Source organism: Xenopus laevis, chromosome 9_10L, assembly GCF_017654675.1.
Source record: "Xenopus laevis strain J_2021 chromosome 9_10L, Xenopus_laevis_v10.1, whole genome shotgun sequence".
NCBI classification, from domain to species: Eukaryota; Metazoa; Chordata; class Amphibia; order Anura; family Pipidae; genus Xenopus; species Xenopus laevis.
Window position 1 is genome coordinate 53,435,233 of NC_054387.1, and position 14,337 is coordinate 53,449,569.

A 14,337-nucleotide genomic window follows, 5' to 3' on the forward strand; every position below is an offset into this window, starting at 1 on the left:
AGGTAAGCAGACACAGCAGGCAAACTTTCATGTAGGGGGCCACACAAGGGGGTCGTGGGCCACCAGTTGGACAGCATTGCGGTATGCTATGGAGTTCCTAAAATCCAAAACTATGCAAAACATGGATCTCTTTATTGAAAACTAGAGGGTGCTACATTAAACATAAAGCAATAGTTTACTTTCAAGTATTTGTTGTAGATTGAATAAGTAATTACAATTGCTTTATGGCTGCACATTGCCCTTGGCAAATTTAAAAAGCAGCAAGTATCTGAAATCACAGTAGATAAAGCAAAATCCCAAAATGAACAGCAACAATGCCTCAGTGTTTTTGAACCTTGAGAGACACATAACTATAATTCTGGGAATAAAAGTATAGGGAAGTGAAGCTGTACTCACAAAAACATGTCTGAACTATGGAATGGATAGGTTGCAAGTGTATATTTAGATCAGGGATCCCCAACCTTTAGAACTCGTGAGCAACATTCAGAAGTAAAAGGAGTTGGGGAGCAACACTAGTATGAAAAATGACCTACGTGCCAAATAAGGGTTGTGATTGGCCATTTAGTAGCCCCTATGTGGATTGTCAACCTACATTGAGGCTTAGTTTGGCAGTGCATCTGGTTTTTATGCAACTAAAACTTGCCTCCAAGCCTGGAATTCAAAAATAAGCTCCTGCTTTAAGGCCACTGGGAACAACATCCAAGGGGTTGGAGAGCAACATGTTGCTCACAAGCTACCGGTTGGGGATCACTGATTTAGATAGTAGGAAGGAGAATTTACAGCTCACTCAGAGGAATTGACAGCACACTCACAGTGTTTGATCCAACCCCCACTGTAATTGCAAATTATGAGTCAGCAGCAAATGTTAGCCCCACTCAAAATATATAAACACTAGTCTGTGGTGATCAGGGCCGGACTGGGGGGCCAAGGTCCACCGGGGCTTCTGTCCCAGGGCCCCCCTCCACTGCTCCGTCGCGCTGCCGCATACACTGATTTTTGCTGAGACAACCCAAAAAGGTGAGGCCGCGGCTTGAAGTATCCCTCAGATGTGGGATCTGGGTGCTGGTGGGGCCCACAAGAGCTGTACCACTGGGTTTTTTCCCAGCGTCCCGCCGGCCCAGTCCAACAATGGTTGTGATGCATCTTGAGGATAATGGTCAGCCAGTATACCAATAAGATTAAGGTGTAAAAAACAAAAAAGTGTGTATGCAATTCTATAACTCTGCCTTTGGGGAAAAAGCAACTGCGAATGTGTTAGTCATGTACATTTGATACAAATATCACAATATTAATATTTCTTTTCTGTATGTATATGTGTGTGCATTTGTATATGAAATGCTTAAATGTAAGCAAATAAGTGACACAGAAACTAACTTTTAGGAAAGGTTTTAAAAAAAATAAATAAAAACCCCAAATACACCAATTTAACCAATTGAAAAGAGTAAAAATGCTACCTTACTGTGGTTGGTACTGTGCCCTCAGAAGCTTATTCTAAGATTTCAGAATCTTTCCTGTCTACATGCACAATGAGACCTGACCTCAATTGCTCCACCTAACAATGCCACCACTCTGCACACAGGTTTCTGTAAAAATCAAAAAAAAAAAGTTTTTTATTTATATATTACAGAGCCAGTCTCTTGCAGCATTAGGGCTGGGACACACTGGGCGATTTGGGGAGATTTAGTCGCCTGGCGACTAATCGCCGCGACTTTCCACGACCAATCTTCCCCGAATGCTTCCCCTCTCTCTGCGCCTGGCTAAAATGAAAAATCGCCTGCGCTAATCACACGCGGCGATTCGTTTTCCGAAGTCGCCCGAAGTTTCCTCGTGAGGCAACTTCGGGCGACTTCGGAAAACGAATCGCTGCGTGTGATTAGCGCAGGCAATTTTTCATTTTAGCCAGGCGCAGAGAGAGGGGAAGCATTCGGGGAGAAAAGTCGCTGCGATTAGTCGCCAGGCGACTAAATCTCCCCAAATCGCCCAGTGTGTCCCTACCCTAAAACATAGAGAAACAAGCAGAATCAAGTAAAAAGTCATAAGGCAATGTAACTACACCATACACAAAGCTTGTCTTGACTCTCCTTTGGTTATGTGTTTTGTTTATAGTTCCGCATGTGCGATGCAATAGAAGCTGAAATCTCTGCATTCCTTTTGTTTTGCCCGTAATAATCCACAAAGGATCCGTCTGGTGAAAGCAGGTACATGATTATGGTATGGTCCACCTGTCGGGAGAAGGTGCATTCAATTCAAGTGGATTCATTTACTTCATTTTGGCCTAGGATGTCACAAGATCCTTAAGTGACCCCTTTGTTTATTCTGGTGAAAAAGTCATTTTAACATTGCAGCCTACTAATAATTTACTTACTATATAGTCATTATCTTCATCTTTTGGTCCTGAGCTGAAATAGACCCTATAAGCTTTGGCCACTCTCTCGATTTGTTCAGAGGAACCAGTTAATCCAATGAGTTTGGGAGAAAATTCTAGTAAAAGAAAAAGATGGTGATTGAGGTGCATCGTTATGACAGGACAAGAAGAGAAAATAAACATTCAAGCTGACAACAGAGACTTTAAAAGAAATCACTCTGTTGCTGTATAACTTCTAATGAATTAAGTGAGTCGTCAATCAGGTTCATTCCTGTCAATAAGCGTAATAGAAGAAAAACCGGCACTCAGAGCTCAATGCATGCGGGCAAAGCCCTGCGTGTTTATTACAACGTAACGTTTCGGGGGCGGGCCCCTTCGTCAGACTTCGTCGTTCCTGTCAATGCAATTAGGAAGAGTCAGGATGGCAGGGACCCTTCAACAATTACAAATACTTTAATCTTATTGGATGGCAATACAATTCATGTCATGCAAGTCAGTGAATAAAGGATATGACTTGAGCAGCAACAGGTGAATCTTGCACAGCCCTCAGTGAATAAAGGATATGACTTGAGCAGCAACAGGTGAATCTTGCACAGCCCTAACCCTTCCTGAATCAACATTACCAGGAAGCTGTACTCAAAGCAATGGATAAGAAAATCATCTTCTTAAAGGAATATTGTCATGGGAAAACATAATTTTTCAAAACACATCAGTTAATAGTGCTGCTCAAGCAGACTTCGCACTGAAATACATTTTTTAAAAGAGCAAACTGACTTTTTTGTATTTAATTTTGAAATCTGACATGGGGCTAGACATATTTCGAGTTTCCCAAGTACCCTTAGTCATGTGAGTTGTGCTCTGATAAACTTCAGTCACTCTTTACTGCTGCGCTGGTGATGTCACCTCCCCTTTCTCCCCTCCCCCACCGGAGTCCATCAGCAGAACAATGGGGAGGTAATCCATGGTAAATCTAAGAACAACACTCAATAGTAAAAATCCAGGTCCCATTACGATTCCTTCAGTTACATTGAATAGTAGAAACAACAGCCTGCCAGAAAGCAGTTCCACCCTATTGCTGGCTCTTTCTGAAAGCACATGACCAGGCAAAATTACCTGAGATGGCTGCCTACACACCAATATTACAACTAAAAAAAATACACTTGTTGGTTCAGGAATTAAATTTTACCTGGTAGAGTGAATTGTTTGCAGTGTAAACAAGTGTAATTTAGAAATAAAGACGACACCATAAAATTCATGACAGAATTCCTTTAAAGGTGGGGGTGCGGAAGACCAGAAGTGGTAAAAATTACAGTGTAGGGTATTTTCGTGCCCTCTCACCTTACCTTTAACATAGCTGGCTACTGCATCTTTGCCGTCACGTTCAGGGTCAATAGTGATGAAGAGTGGCGTTAAATTTGGGATAGTTGATATTTTATCTAAGGAAGGCAAAAAAGCTAATGATTAGTACATACAAACATGAGTATGTCTCTTTTTGTTCTTCAGAGTTTCACCTTATGCAAACTTTTACAAATTATTCCACCTAAAGGTCCCAGCTTCCCCCACAGCCTCTGCAGGTTGTTTTGCCCTCTGCTTCATTGTTAGCTCTTGTAACTACTGCAGATAAATGATATATAAACCTAGGGGATTTCTTTTGTTACTAATGAAAAAATATATTCTGAGGGATACATTATGTAGATTACATCCAATGTCAATACCACCATCAACTCACTTTGTCTGCTCTAGGTTTATTTGCCCTATGTAATCAACATGGCTTCTTAGCACTGATTTGCATAAATTGTATAAGGAATGCTACAAAGTAAAATCTGCAGAAAAAAAGTTAAAGAACCAGTAACTAAAAATAAATGTTTCTGTTAAATGGATATTTTCAAGGGCAAATAAGCTGCCAGCTCAACTCTGAAACGGTTAGCCTGTGTATGGCCTTAAGCCTTCACTTATTTACCTTTAGGTAAATAAAAGCTATTAAAAAATAGAAGATATTTAAACCCACACCTGTAAATAAAACAGGGATTTTAAATTTATTACACCTAACCAGGAAATATCAGCTGCCAAACATTTATAAGAAACTTATAGTTAGTTTGACTGTATACACAAGAAAGGTGAAACAACGGAGTATATCGTTACCAATCTCGTCTACCACCAGAATCATCTTTTCAATTTCTTCAGGACAAATGTCTGGACAGTGTGTAAACCCAAAGTACAGCAGGACCCATTGGCCAAGATAATCTTTGTCTGTTTTAGGCTGCCCATTATGATCAATTAAAGAGAAGGGTCCACCCAGCAATGGCTTCCCAATGGAACGTTTCCTTTCTTGCTCTAGCTCTGCAAGTAGAAATGGGGGAAAGAAACATTTCATGTAAAAATTAGAGCCATTAATCCATGCACAGTGAGACATTATATAAATGAAGTAAACACAACACAAGTAAACACAAAAGAGAAGGTACTAATAAATGCCTGAATGGCCCAAAAAGATACAGGTAATTTATTTCAAAATCTCACACCTTCATTGGATATTCATAGAAATGGCATGTCAACACTAAACAACATTAAAGGGGCTGTTCACCTTTGAGTTAACTTGAAAGTATGTTAAATAGCGTTAAAGAGAGTGATATTCTGAGACAATCTGCATTTGGTTTTCATTTTCTATTATTTGTGGTTTTTGAGTTATTTAGCTTTTTATTCAGCAGCTCTCCAGTTTCAGCAATCTGGTAGCTAAGGTCCAAATTACCCTACCAACCACACATTGATTTGAATAAGAGACTGAAATATGAAGAAGAGAGAGCTTGAATAAAAAGATGAGTAAATTAGCAATAACAATATATTTTTAGCCTTACAGAGAATTTGTTTTTAGATGGGGTCAGTGACCCCCATGTGAAAGCTAGAAAGAGTCAGAAGAATGCAAATAATTAATACATTATAAAAAAGGAAATCAATTGAAAACTTGCTTAGAATTAGCCATTCTATAACATACTAAAAGTTAACTTGAAGGTGAGCCTCCCCTTTAGACGTTACTTGTATGTAATGATGTGTATATATTTAATATCCAATTTTAATACCAAGTCTGGACTATTGCTTACGTATAGCAGACGAAACACAGCTATTGTAACCTACTGTCAAAGGCATACCATGGACATGTGCCTGCTTGACTTATGACTAAGCTGCTACAACCTGCTACTTGAACAGCTAAACTATTTCTTTTTGCGTCAAAATCTAGTGCTTTCAAAAAATCAGATCAATGCACCAGATTAGTATTTTACTACATGGAAGCAAAGCAAAGAAGGTATGTTTTTGACAATACACATTTTTCCCCACACTGCGATTCGATTATAATTCTATAAAGCACTATGTACTGTAATAAGTAACACACAACAGACATACATGCACACATATCAGCCACCTCTAATATAATTCAGAGTTTCAGGGATGTAAGCATTGCAATATTCCAGAGGAAAGGTGACCAAACAAGTGGATCAAGGTCTGATTTGTCCATACATGTGCAAGGTCATATCAGGCCGATCTAACAAATTATACATTGGGGTCTACAGAGGACCACCAGCTCAACATGGTCCTCATCCAATACTGCTTCTTTGTCAGATATTGCTCAGGCGGGTCAGTCAGTGGGCCCCATATATGGACAAATAAGCTGCTGATAAGAACCGAATCAGACTCTTTTATCAGCCTGTGTATTGCTTACATTAATATGGGTGACAGAATGGATAACTTACGGTCCTCTTTCTCCTTTTTGAGGTATTTCATTCCAGCCATTAAAGCTCCCCCCAAAGCAACAGTAAGCGCCAGCGATTTCCAGGAGACAGGCTACTGGGAGAAACATCAGAGGAGCTTATTAGCAGAAAATATCCAGGACAGACAGACTATTTTACAAATTCAATCAAAATTCTTATTACTATTATTTTTGCACACGCTCAAACAAACAAACAATTGACATCTGTCTCTCATTTTCCTTTTATATTTATTTTGTAATATTTTGTTATAGTTAGTATAAATTCTGTTATAACAATAATATAATACAAAATATGGATGTAGTTATTCTCCTTACCCCTGGTTTAGATGGTCCTGTCTTTTGCCCAGGTGGAGGTGGTGGGAGTGTACTGAGCAATCGACTATTCCTAGAATTCCTGCAGCAAACAGCACACAGGTAACTGCCAGTCTAGGTTAAAGAATAAATTGTAATCAGTAGATTGTCTGAATATTCTCCATACTGGACTGTTCTGCAATGGTTTCCCTGGCATATAGAAATCAATGCAAAGGTGAATGAATTTGTCAGCTGGAAGAAAGTGTCAATCCTGTCTGTAAATAGGGCAGAGAACAGTCCAGAAGAAGAAGGCCAAAATTCGGGGTTGCACCCCGCTGCAGCCACAAAGAAAAACGTCATGGAGGAGGGTGGGGGAGGCTGCACGGCCCTCCCCCACCTAGTTACGTTGAAAGAAATCAGCAAACCAAAGGATCGGGTGTGGATCTGGGCCAGTGGGGCCCACCCGTTTTCCCGGGGCCCACCCAGTCTGACCCTGTATCTGAGAAACGGCTTTTAAATGCTTATATACCGGTACACAGTTGTAAAATAGGGTGGAAAAACACAAAAGCCTATCAAGTTCAAGCTTCTATCCAAGTAAATACCTTATACTTGACCCAGAATTTGTGTATAAGTTTGGGTCACAGTTGTGAAATCGGTGATACATGTATTATGGCTAAAATAGCACAAAGGAGGATAATGTCCTAGATAATATATAGGGGTGGCAAGACTGGTATCTGTATGTGCAGAGGGTAGGTAGGTGAATACTGTATGTGCAGAGGGTAGGTAGGTGAATAGTGTATGTGCAGAGGGTAAGTAGGTGAATACTGTACGTGCAGAGGGTAAGTAGGTAGGTGAATAGTGTATGTGCAGAGGTTAGGTAGGTGAATAGAGTATGTGCAGAGGGTAGGTAGGTGAATAGAGTATGTGCAGAGGGTAGGTAGGTGAATAGTGTATGTGCAGAGGGTAGGTAGGTGAATAGTGTATGTGCAGAGGTTAGGTAGGTGAATAGAGTATGTGCAGAGGTTAGGTAGGTGAATAGAGTATGTGCAGAGGTTAGGTAGGTGAATAGAGTATGTGCAGAGGTTAGGTAGGTGAATAGAGTATGTGCAGAGGGTAGGTAGGTGAATAGAGTATGTGCAGAGGTTAGGTAGGTGAATAGTGTATGTGCAGAGGTTAGGTAGGTGAATAGAGTATGTGCAGAGGTTAGGTAGGTGAATAGAGTATGTGCAGAGGTTAGGTAGGTGAATAGAGTATGTGCAGAGGTTAGGTAGGTGAATAGAGTATGTGCAGAGGTTAGGTAGGTGAATAGAGTATGTGCAGAGGTTAGGTAGGTGAATAGAGTATGTGCAGAGGTTAGGTAGGTGAATAGAGTATGTGCAGAGGTTAGGTAGGTGAATAGAGTATGTGCAGAGGTTAGGTAGGTGAATAGAGTATGTGCAGAGGTAAGGTAGGTGAATAGTGTATGTGCAGAGGGTAGATAGGTGAATAGAGTATGTGCAGAGGTTAGGTAGGTGAATAGAGTATGTGCAGAGGTTAGGTAGGTGAATAGTGTATGTGCAGAGGTTAGGTAGGTGAATAGAGTATGTGCAGAGGTAAGGTAGGTGAATAGTGTATGTGCAGAGGGTAGATAGGTGAATAGAGTATGTGCAGAGGTTAGGTAGGTGAATAGTGTATGTGCAGAGGTTAGGTAGGTGAATAGAGTATGTGCAGAGGTTAGGTAGGTGAATAGAGTATGTGCAGAGGTTAGGTAGGTGAATAATATATGTGCAGAGGGTAGGTCGGTAAGTGAATAATTTATGTGCAGAGGGTAGGTAGGTCTGTCAGCAGAAGTGAAGTTCAGCACAGCTCATGATGACACAGCAGAAAGGGAGGATGCATAGGAGAAACATGTCCTACTGCTGATCAAGGGCAGACAAGGGCAAATAGCAGAAAGTCTTTGGAAGCAGCAAATCATGGATTCTGCATTAGGACATATTATAACAATATGACTTATACACTGGCAGCTTTGCACTCCTGACCTGTGGGGCACGTGACAGTGTTACAAGATGTACTGGGGCCTAAACACAGTTTTCTGCATTTTGCACCTTATCCCTCTCCTTCTTAAATGAGCCCCCTCAATTGTATTTCTGTCACTTTGTCCGTGACTGGTTACTGCTCACTAGGTTTGTGCCTGTCAGTGTCTCTCAGTCAGTCTGTCTGTCTTTCTCAGTGTGTCCCTGTCTGCGTGCTCCCCCTACTCCTCTTACGTACCCTGTTTCGGACCGGAGTTGCCAGTCCGCAGAGAGTTGCCCCTCTCACAGCCCAGACTGTCACTCTCCCGGACATTCCTATTAGCGTCGCCATCTTCCAGAGGTAGATGCTAGATCAGTACTTGCTGGTGGAGAATAAGACGTCACGACAACAGGTGACGCCACTTGGGGGGGGCGTATCCTAGACGCAAAATCGCCGGCAGTCATGACGTAATAGGAGGCGGAGCTGCTGGCGCCCATGCGCAGAACTGGTTATGGTGGCTGCAGTGCTTTAGGAGTCGGTAGCGGCTATCCTAGGAAAGGACCTGACGTCACGGTCATGTGATCCGACCATGTGACCGCTCCACTGCGGCTTACCTATTTGTGAGCGGCAAATTCAAACGTGGGAAAGTGTTAATGGGTTCTAGCGGCGGCTGCGGACTCTTGACAGGACCTGCAACTTAATTCCAACTTGTATTGTAGGTTTAGTACAGGTTGTAACACCTCAGCTTTTGGGGCAGTTCATTGTGTCGCTGGAAGTTTGTAGGGATTGAAGGGATCACTGGAGAAACACGGGTTGTGGAAGATATAAACGGAGCTCACCCTTCCTTGTGGCGTCTCGGCCGCAGCTCTCGCGATACTCCGGCAACTCCAAGCCGGCGTCTACAAGGCAAATTCTGTGTATCGCTATTCAGCGCTGGCCCGTCCACATCAAGACTCGCCACACTTATTCTTTGAAAAAAGCGGCTTTATTCAACTTGCATAAGTGATAACAGGCAGTGGGTAAGTGGTGCGAACTAACGCGTTTCATGCCCTCTCTATTGGCACTTCATCAGAGTTCAAAATATGTCACGTGATAGCCCATTATATAGAGTGTCCAGTGTTAAACACCTGTGTATATAAATTAGCATAAATCCATTCCCTTCAATTACATCAAAACATCCCATTGGATGCTTGTGAATCCCGAATTATAATACTAAATGAATTGATTCTACTGAATTACCATATAAGTTATAGGGAATAAAACAGTGAATAAAAGTGGATAAAAAAGTGAAAGCATAAAAACAATTATAAAATGTAAAAATAAATATAAATATATTCTAGTGAATCCATATATTCATATAGTGATATTTGTGAATAAACACATTTTATACATTGTATTAAACCAACACACTATATTACCAAAGATTTTTGTTTGCTCACATTACATATAAGTCAATTGATTTATTTGATATCAGGAAATCCCAATACAGACTACATAGATATATGAAATCTCAATTAGTTTATAAGAGTAAATGTAGTAAATATAGTGTAAACATTAAAACCACTAGACTATTAAATAGGTGTTAAAAAGTATATATATGCATATCACAGCATGTTTCTTATAGATGATATTTAATAAAATTAATGTAGCTATATCATGCATATATAACCATATAAATTACTCATTTCTGACACACGTGAAATATAAATAGTTTCAAATGTTATTTAACAACGTTATTCCTTTATCTTATTGTATGTGGGAAGGGACACTGAGGAGTTATTATCTTACGCATATTCTCCATAGGGCTCAAAAAGTTAAAAGCACTATCCATAAGGGTTGTGATTATAAACGCTATCTTTACTGCTTCCGATTATATCTATGTTCTGTATGAGTAATACTTCCTTATATATCTCCCTTTTATTCTATATATGACTTAACGTCACACTCTCTATTAAGTCCTTGAGGTGAAACTGTTTCTAATAATAGTATCCACTTGATTTCCTTTTTGAACAGCAGTTTATCAATATCTCCTTTTCTTTTCCCCAGACTGACAAAATTTATAATAACAATACGTATGTCAATTGTCGTACTGAAAATGTCATATATTTGGCCACGTGCCGTTGTGGAAAACAATACGTGGGGAAAACAACTAGAAGAGTGAAAGACAGAGTATTAGAACACATAGCGTGTATAAATAGGAATGATTTAACCTCAGCAATAGCTGCCCATGTAGTTAGTGAACATAATGCTAATGAATACTTTGTCTCATTCCAGGCAATTGAAACTGTCAGTCTGGGGAAAAGAAAAGGAGATATTGATAAACTGCTGTCCAAAAAGGAAATCAAGTGGATACTATTATTAGAAACAGTTTCACCTCAAGGACTTAATAGAGAGTGTGACGTTAAGTCATATATAGAATAAAAGGGAGATATATAAGGAAGTATTACTCAGACAGAACATAGATATAATCGGAAGCAGTAAAGATAGCGTTTATAATCACAACCCTTATGGATAGTGCTTTTAACTTTTTGAGCCCTATGGAGAATATGCGTAAGATAATAACTCCTCAGTGTCCCTTCCCACATACAATAAGATAAAGGAATAACGTTGTTAAATAACATTTGAAACTATTTATATTTCACGTGTGTCAGAAATGAGTAATTTATATGGTTATATATGCATGATATAGCTACATTAATTTTATTAAATATCATCTATAAGAAACATGCTGTGATATGCATATATATACTTTTTAACACCTATTTAATAGTCTAGTGGTTTTAATGTTTACACTATATTTACTACATTTACTCTTATAGACTAATTGAGATTTCATATATCTATGTAGTCTGTATTGGGATTTCCTGATATCAAATAAATCAATTGACTTATATGTAATGTGAGCAAACAAAAATCTTTGGTAATATAGTGTGTTGGTTTAATACAATGTATAAAATGTGTTTATTCACAAATATCACTATATGAATATATGGATTCACTAGAATATATTTATATTTATTTTTACATTTTATAATTGTTTTTATGCTTTCACTTTTTTATCCACTTTTATTCACTGTTTTATTCCCTATAATTTATATGGTAATTCAGTAGAATCAATTCATTTAGTATTATAATTCGGGATTCACAAGTATCCAATGGGATGTTTTGATGTAATTGAAGGGAATGGATTTATGCTAATTTATATACACAGGTGTTTAACACTGGACACTCTATATAATGGGCTATCACGTGACATATTTTGAACTCTGATGAAGTGCCAATAGAGAGGGCACGAAACGCGTTAGTTCGCACCACTTACCCACTGCCTGTTATCACTTATGCAAGTTGAATAAAGCCGCTTTTTTCAAAGAATAAGTGTGGCGAGTCTTGATGTGGACGGGCCAGCGCTGAATAGCGATACACAGAATTTGCATTGAAGGGATCACTGCCTCTGAATTTCTGTGGGGTGAGGGGGGATCACAGTGAATTCATGTCAGCTAAGACTCTATTCAATATTTACACACCCAAATGCAGCTACAAGATTGTTGTTGGAGCTGGGATTTTTTTTACCATTACTCTCACACAATTACGGTGCAACAATGGCAAGATAAAAATGATGACACAGATATAATAATATTCTATTCATTAACCATAAACAGCTTTGCTTTTCTGCCATGCACTGAAAGTCAGTGGTACAGGCTGATACATTAGATAGCTTTAAGAAGGAGTTGGATGGCTTTTTAGCAAGTGAGCGAATACAGGGTTATGGAAGATAGCTCATAGTACAAGTTGATCCAAGGACTAGTCTGATTGCCATTTTGGAGTCAGAAAGGAATTTTTTTCCCCTCTGAGGCAAATTGAAAGGCTTCGATCAAAAGGGTTTTTCACTTTCCTCTGGATCAACTGGCAGTTAGACAGGTTATATATAGACTTAAAGGAAAACTATACCCCCAAAATGAACACTTAAGCAACAGATAGTTCATATCATATTAAGTGGCATATTAAAGAATCTTACCAAACTGGAATATATATTTTAGTAAATATTGCCCTTTCTACTGTGTCAAAGATTTGTTGTCTGATCCTGCTACATGTTTATTTTTCAATAAAATCATAAATAAAATGACCTTTTTCAGTTAATTTTTAGAAGTTTAAAGGTAACTTTACCTACTTGGCTTGAAATAGACCCTGCACAATGTTACACTTGTCAAAGTCAGCTTTAGTTGATAGTACAGGTATGGGACCTGATATCCAAAATGCTCGGGACCTGGGATTTTCCGGATACTGGATCTTTCTATAATTTGGATCTTCATACCTTAAGTCTATTAGAAAATCATGTAAAAATTAAATAGCCAGAATAATGGCTTCCACTGATCACCTTTGGCCAGGTAAGGTACAGGGGAAACAGGCCATACCTACTTGCAAATTCAGGGATAGCAATATAAGTGAACCAGTACCATAGCTGTCTGCTCATTTAGAGTAGCGTTTATGGAAACAACATAAAAACACCAGATCATAGGCAGGATGTTATGTTACCCCCAAAGGGCTGCCTCTGGACCCTATAGTTGGTGTCTTGGAGCATCTTACAGAAATGGGAATCACAGTATTCATCCATTGGCAGCTCTAAACAAACCTTGACAGACTTAGAATTACAAGGATTTTGTATGGACCAATAAACTTAGGTCATAACTAGGGATGCACCGAATCCACTATTTTGGATTCGGCCAAACCCCCAAATCCTTCGTGAAAGATTCTGCCGAATACCGAACTGAATCCGGTGGGAAGGGGAAAAATGTTTCACTTCCTTGTATTCTGACAAAAAGTCACGTGATTTCCCTCCCGCCCCTAATTTGCATATGCAAATTCGGGTTTGGTTCGGCCTGGCAGAAGAATACGGCCGAATCCTGCTTAAAAGGGCAGAATCCTGTCCGAACCGAATCCTGGATTCGGTGCATCCCTAGTCATAACTGGGCAGAGGGAACCTGGAATTGGATATTTTTAGTAGACTGCTAAACCCTGGTACCTAGGAGCAGTCCTATGATGTATGTCAATGGCTCTTTTAGAGAAGGTCCTTAGACAGGATAGGAATTACCTAGAATTACCCTAGTTTCTATCCCTTTAATGGACCTGTCAGGTTTTTGCCTAATACAGATGGTCCCTGTACTGTTAGAGAAGGTTCTTAGACAGGATGGGAATTAGATTGTTCACATATGAGCTGACTAGTTTCTATCCCTTTACTGGACCTCATATGAAATAGCAGTAAAACAATCTTACACAGATTATGGATTTCACACATTTTATATATGAATAACTAAGTGCAATCTCTAAAAATGGCAGAAATATGTCCTTTAATGAGTTGCAAATAGTTTTCTATCTATTTAACATACTATAAGGTTAATATAGTGTGAGGGCCTTTATAAGGATGAGAAATAGCTAGCTCTATTAGAACAGACTAGAGTCTATCCTTATTTGGGACCTTACTTTGAAGGTCCATGTACTGGATGGCATTTAGCTTTGTCATTATAGACTGGACTAATTCCTATACTTTCCTGGTACCTCACCACTAGAGGCATTAGGTCCTCTCTGAGGATAGAAATTAGCTCACTGCCATATGAATCATCTATTTCCTATCCACTAGGGACGGTCCTTTCCAGGGATAGGAACTAGTCGCTACCTTTAGGAGGCAATGTTGAGGGCTCCCCAGAGTATCGTGTTTTGGTCAAATAAATCGATCTCTTTGGGCTCACTCTACCTCCCACATTTATTCTTTAATTCATTTCTCACATTCAGTCTTTCTGACATCATTTTTTTTCATTTCAGGAAATTGTCAAACGCCACTTCATGATAAATTGCTAGAAAACACAACTGCTTGTAAGTGCTTTAGAAAACGTATGAGACCAATGTACTTAACATTGCACGTGAAACCACATCT

At 39.4% G+C, this 14,337-nt stretch overlaps 1 protein-coding gene across 1 annotated transcript; it reads right to left on the reverse strand.

Moving 5' to 3' along the window:
• Nucleotides 1-1,381: 1,381 nt before the first annotated feature.
• Nucleotides 1,382-8,848, reverse strand: sco1.L (synthesis of cytochrome C oxidase 1 L homeolog). Its single transcript, XM_041576387.1, has 8 exons — nucleotides 8,667-8,848; nucleotides 6,441-6,551; nucleotides 6,109-6,199; nucleotides 4,508-4,705; nucleotides 3,709-3,801; nucleotides 2,366-2,481; nucleotides 2,001-2,222; nucleotides 1,382-1,648 (listed from the first exon to the last, which is right to left on the reverse strand). Exons 1-7 carry the CDS (start codon nucleotides 8,757-8,759, stop codon nucleotides 2,088-2,090), a joined length of 837 nt encoding a protein of 278 aa, XP_041432321.1. The 5' UTR covers nucleotides 8,760-8,848; the 3' UTR covers nucleotides 1,382-1,648; nucleotides 2,001-2,087.
• Nucleotides 8,849-14,337: the final 5,489 nt, after the last annotated feature.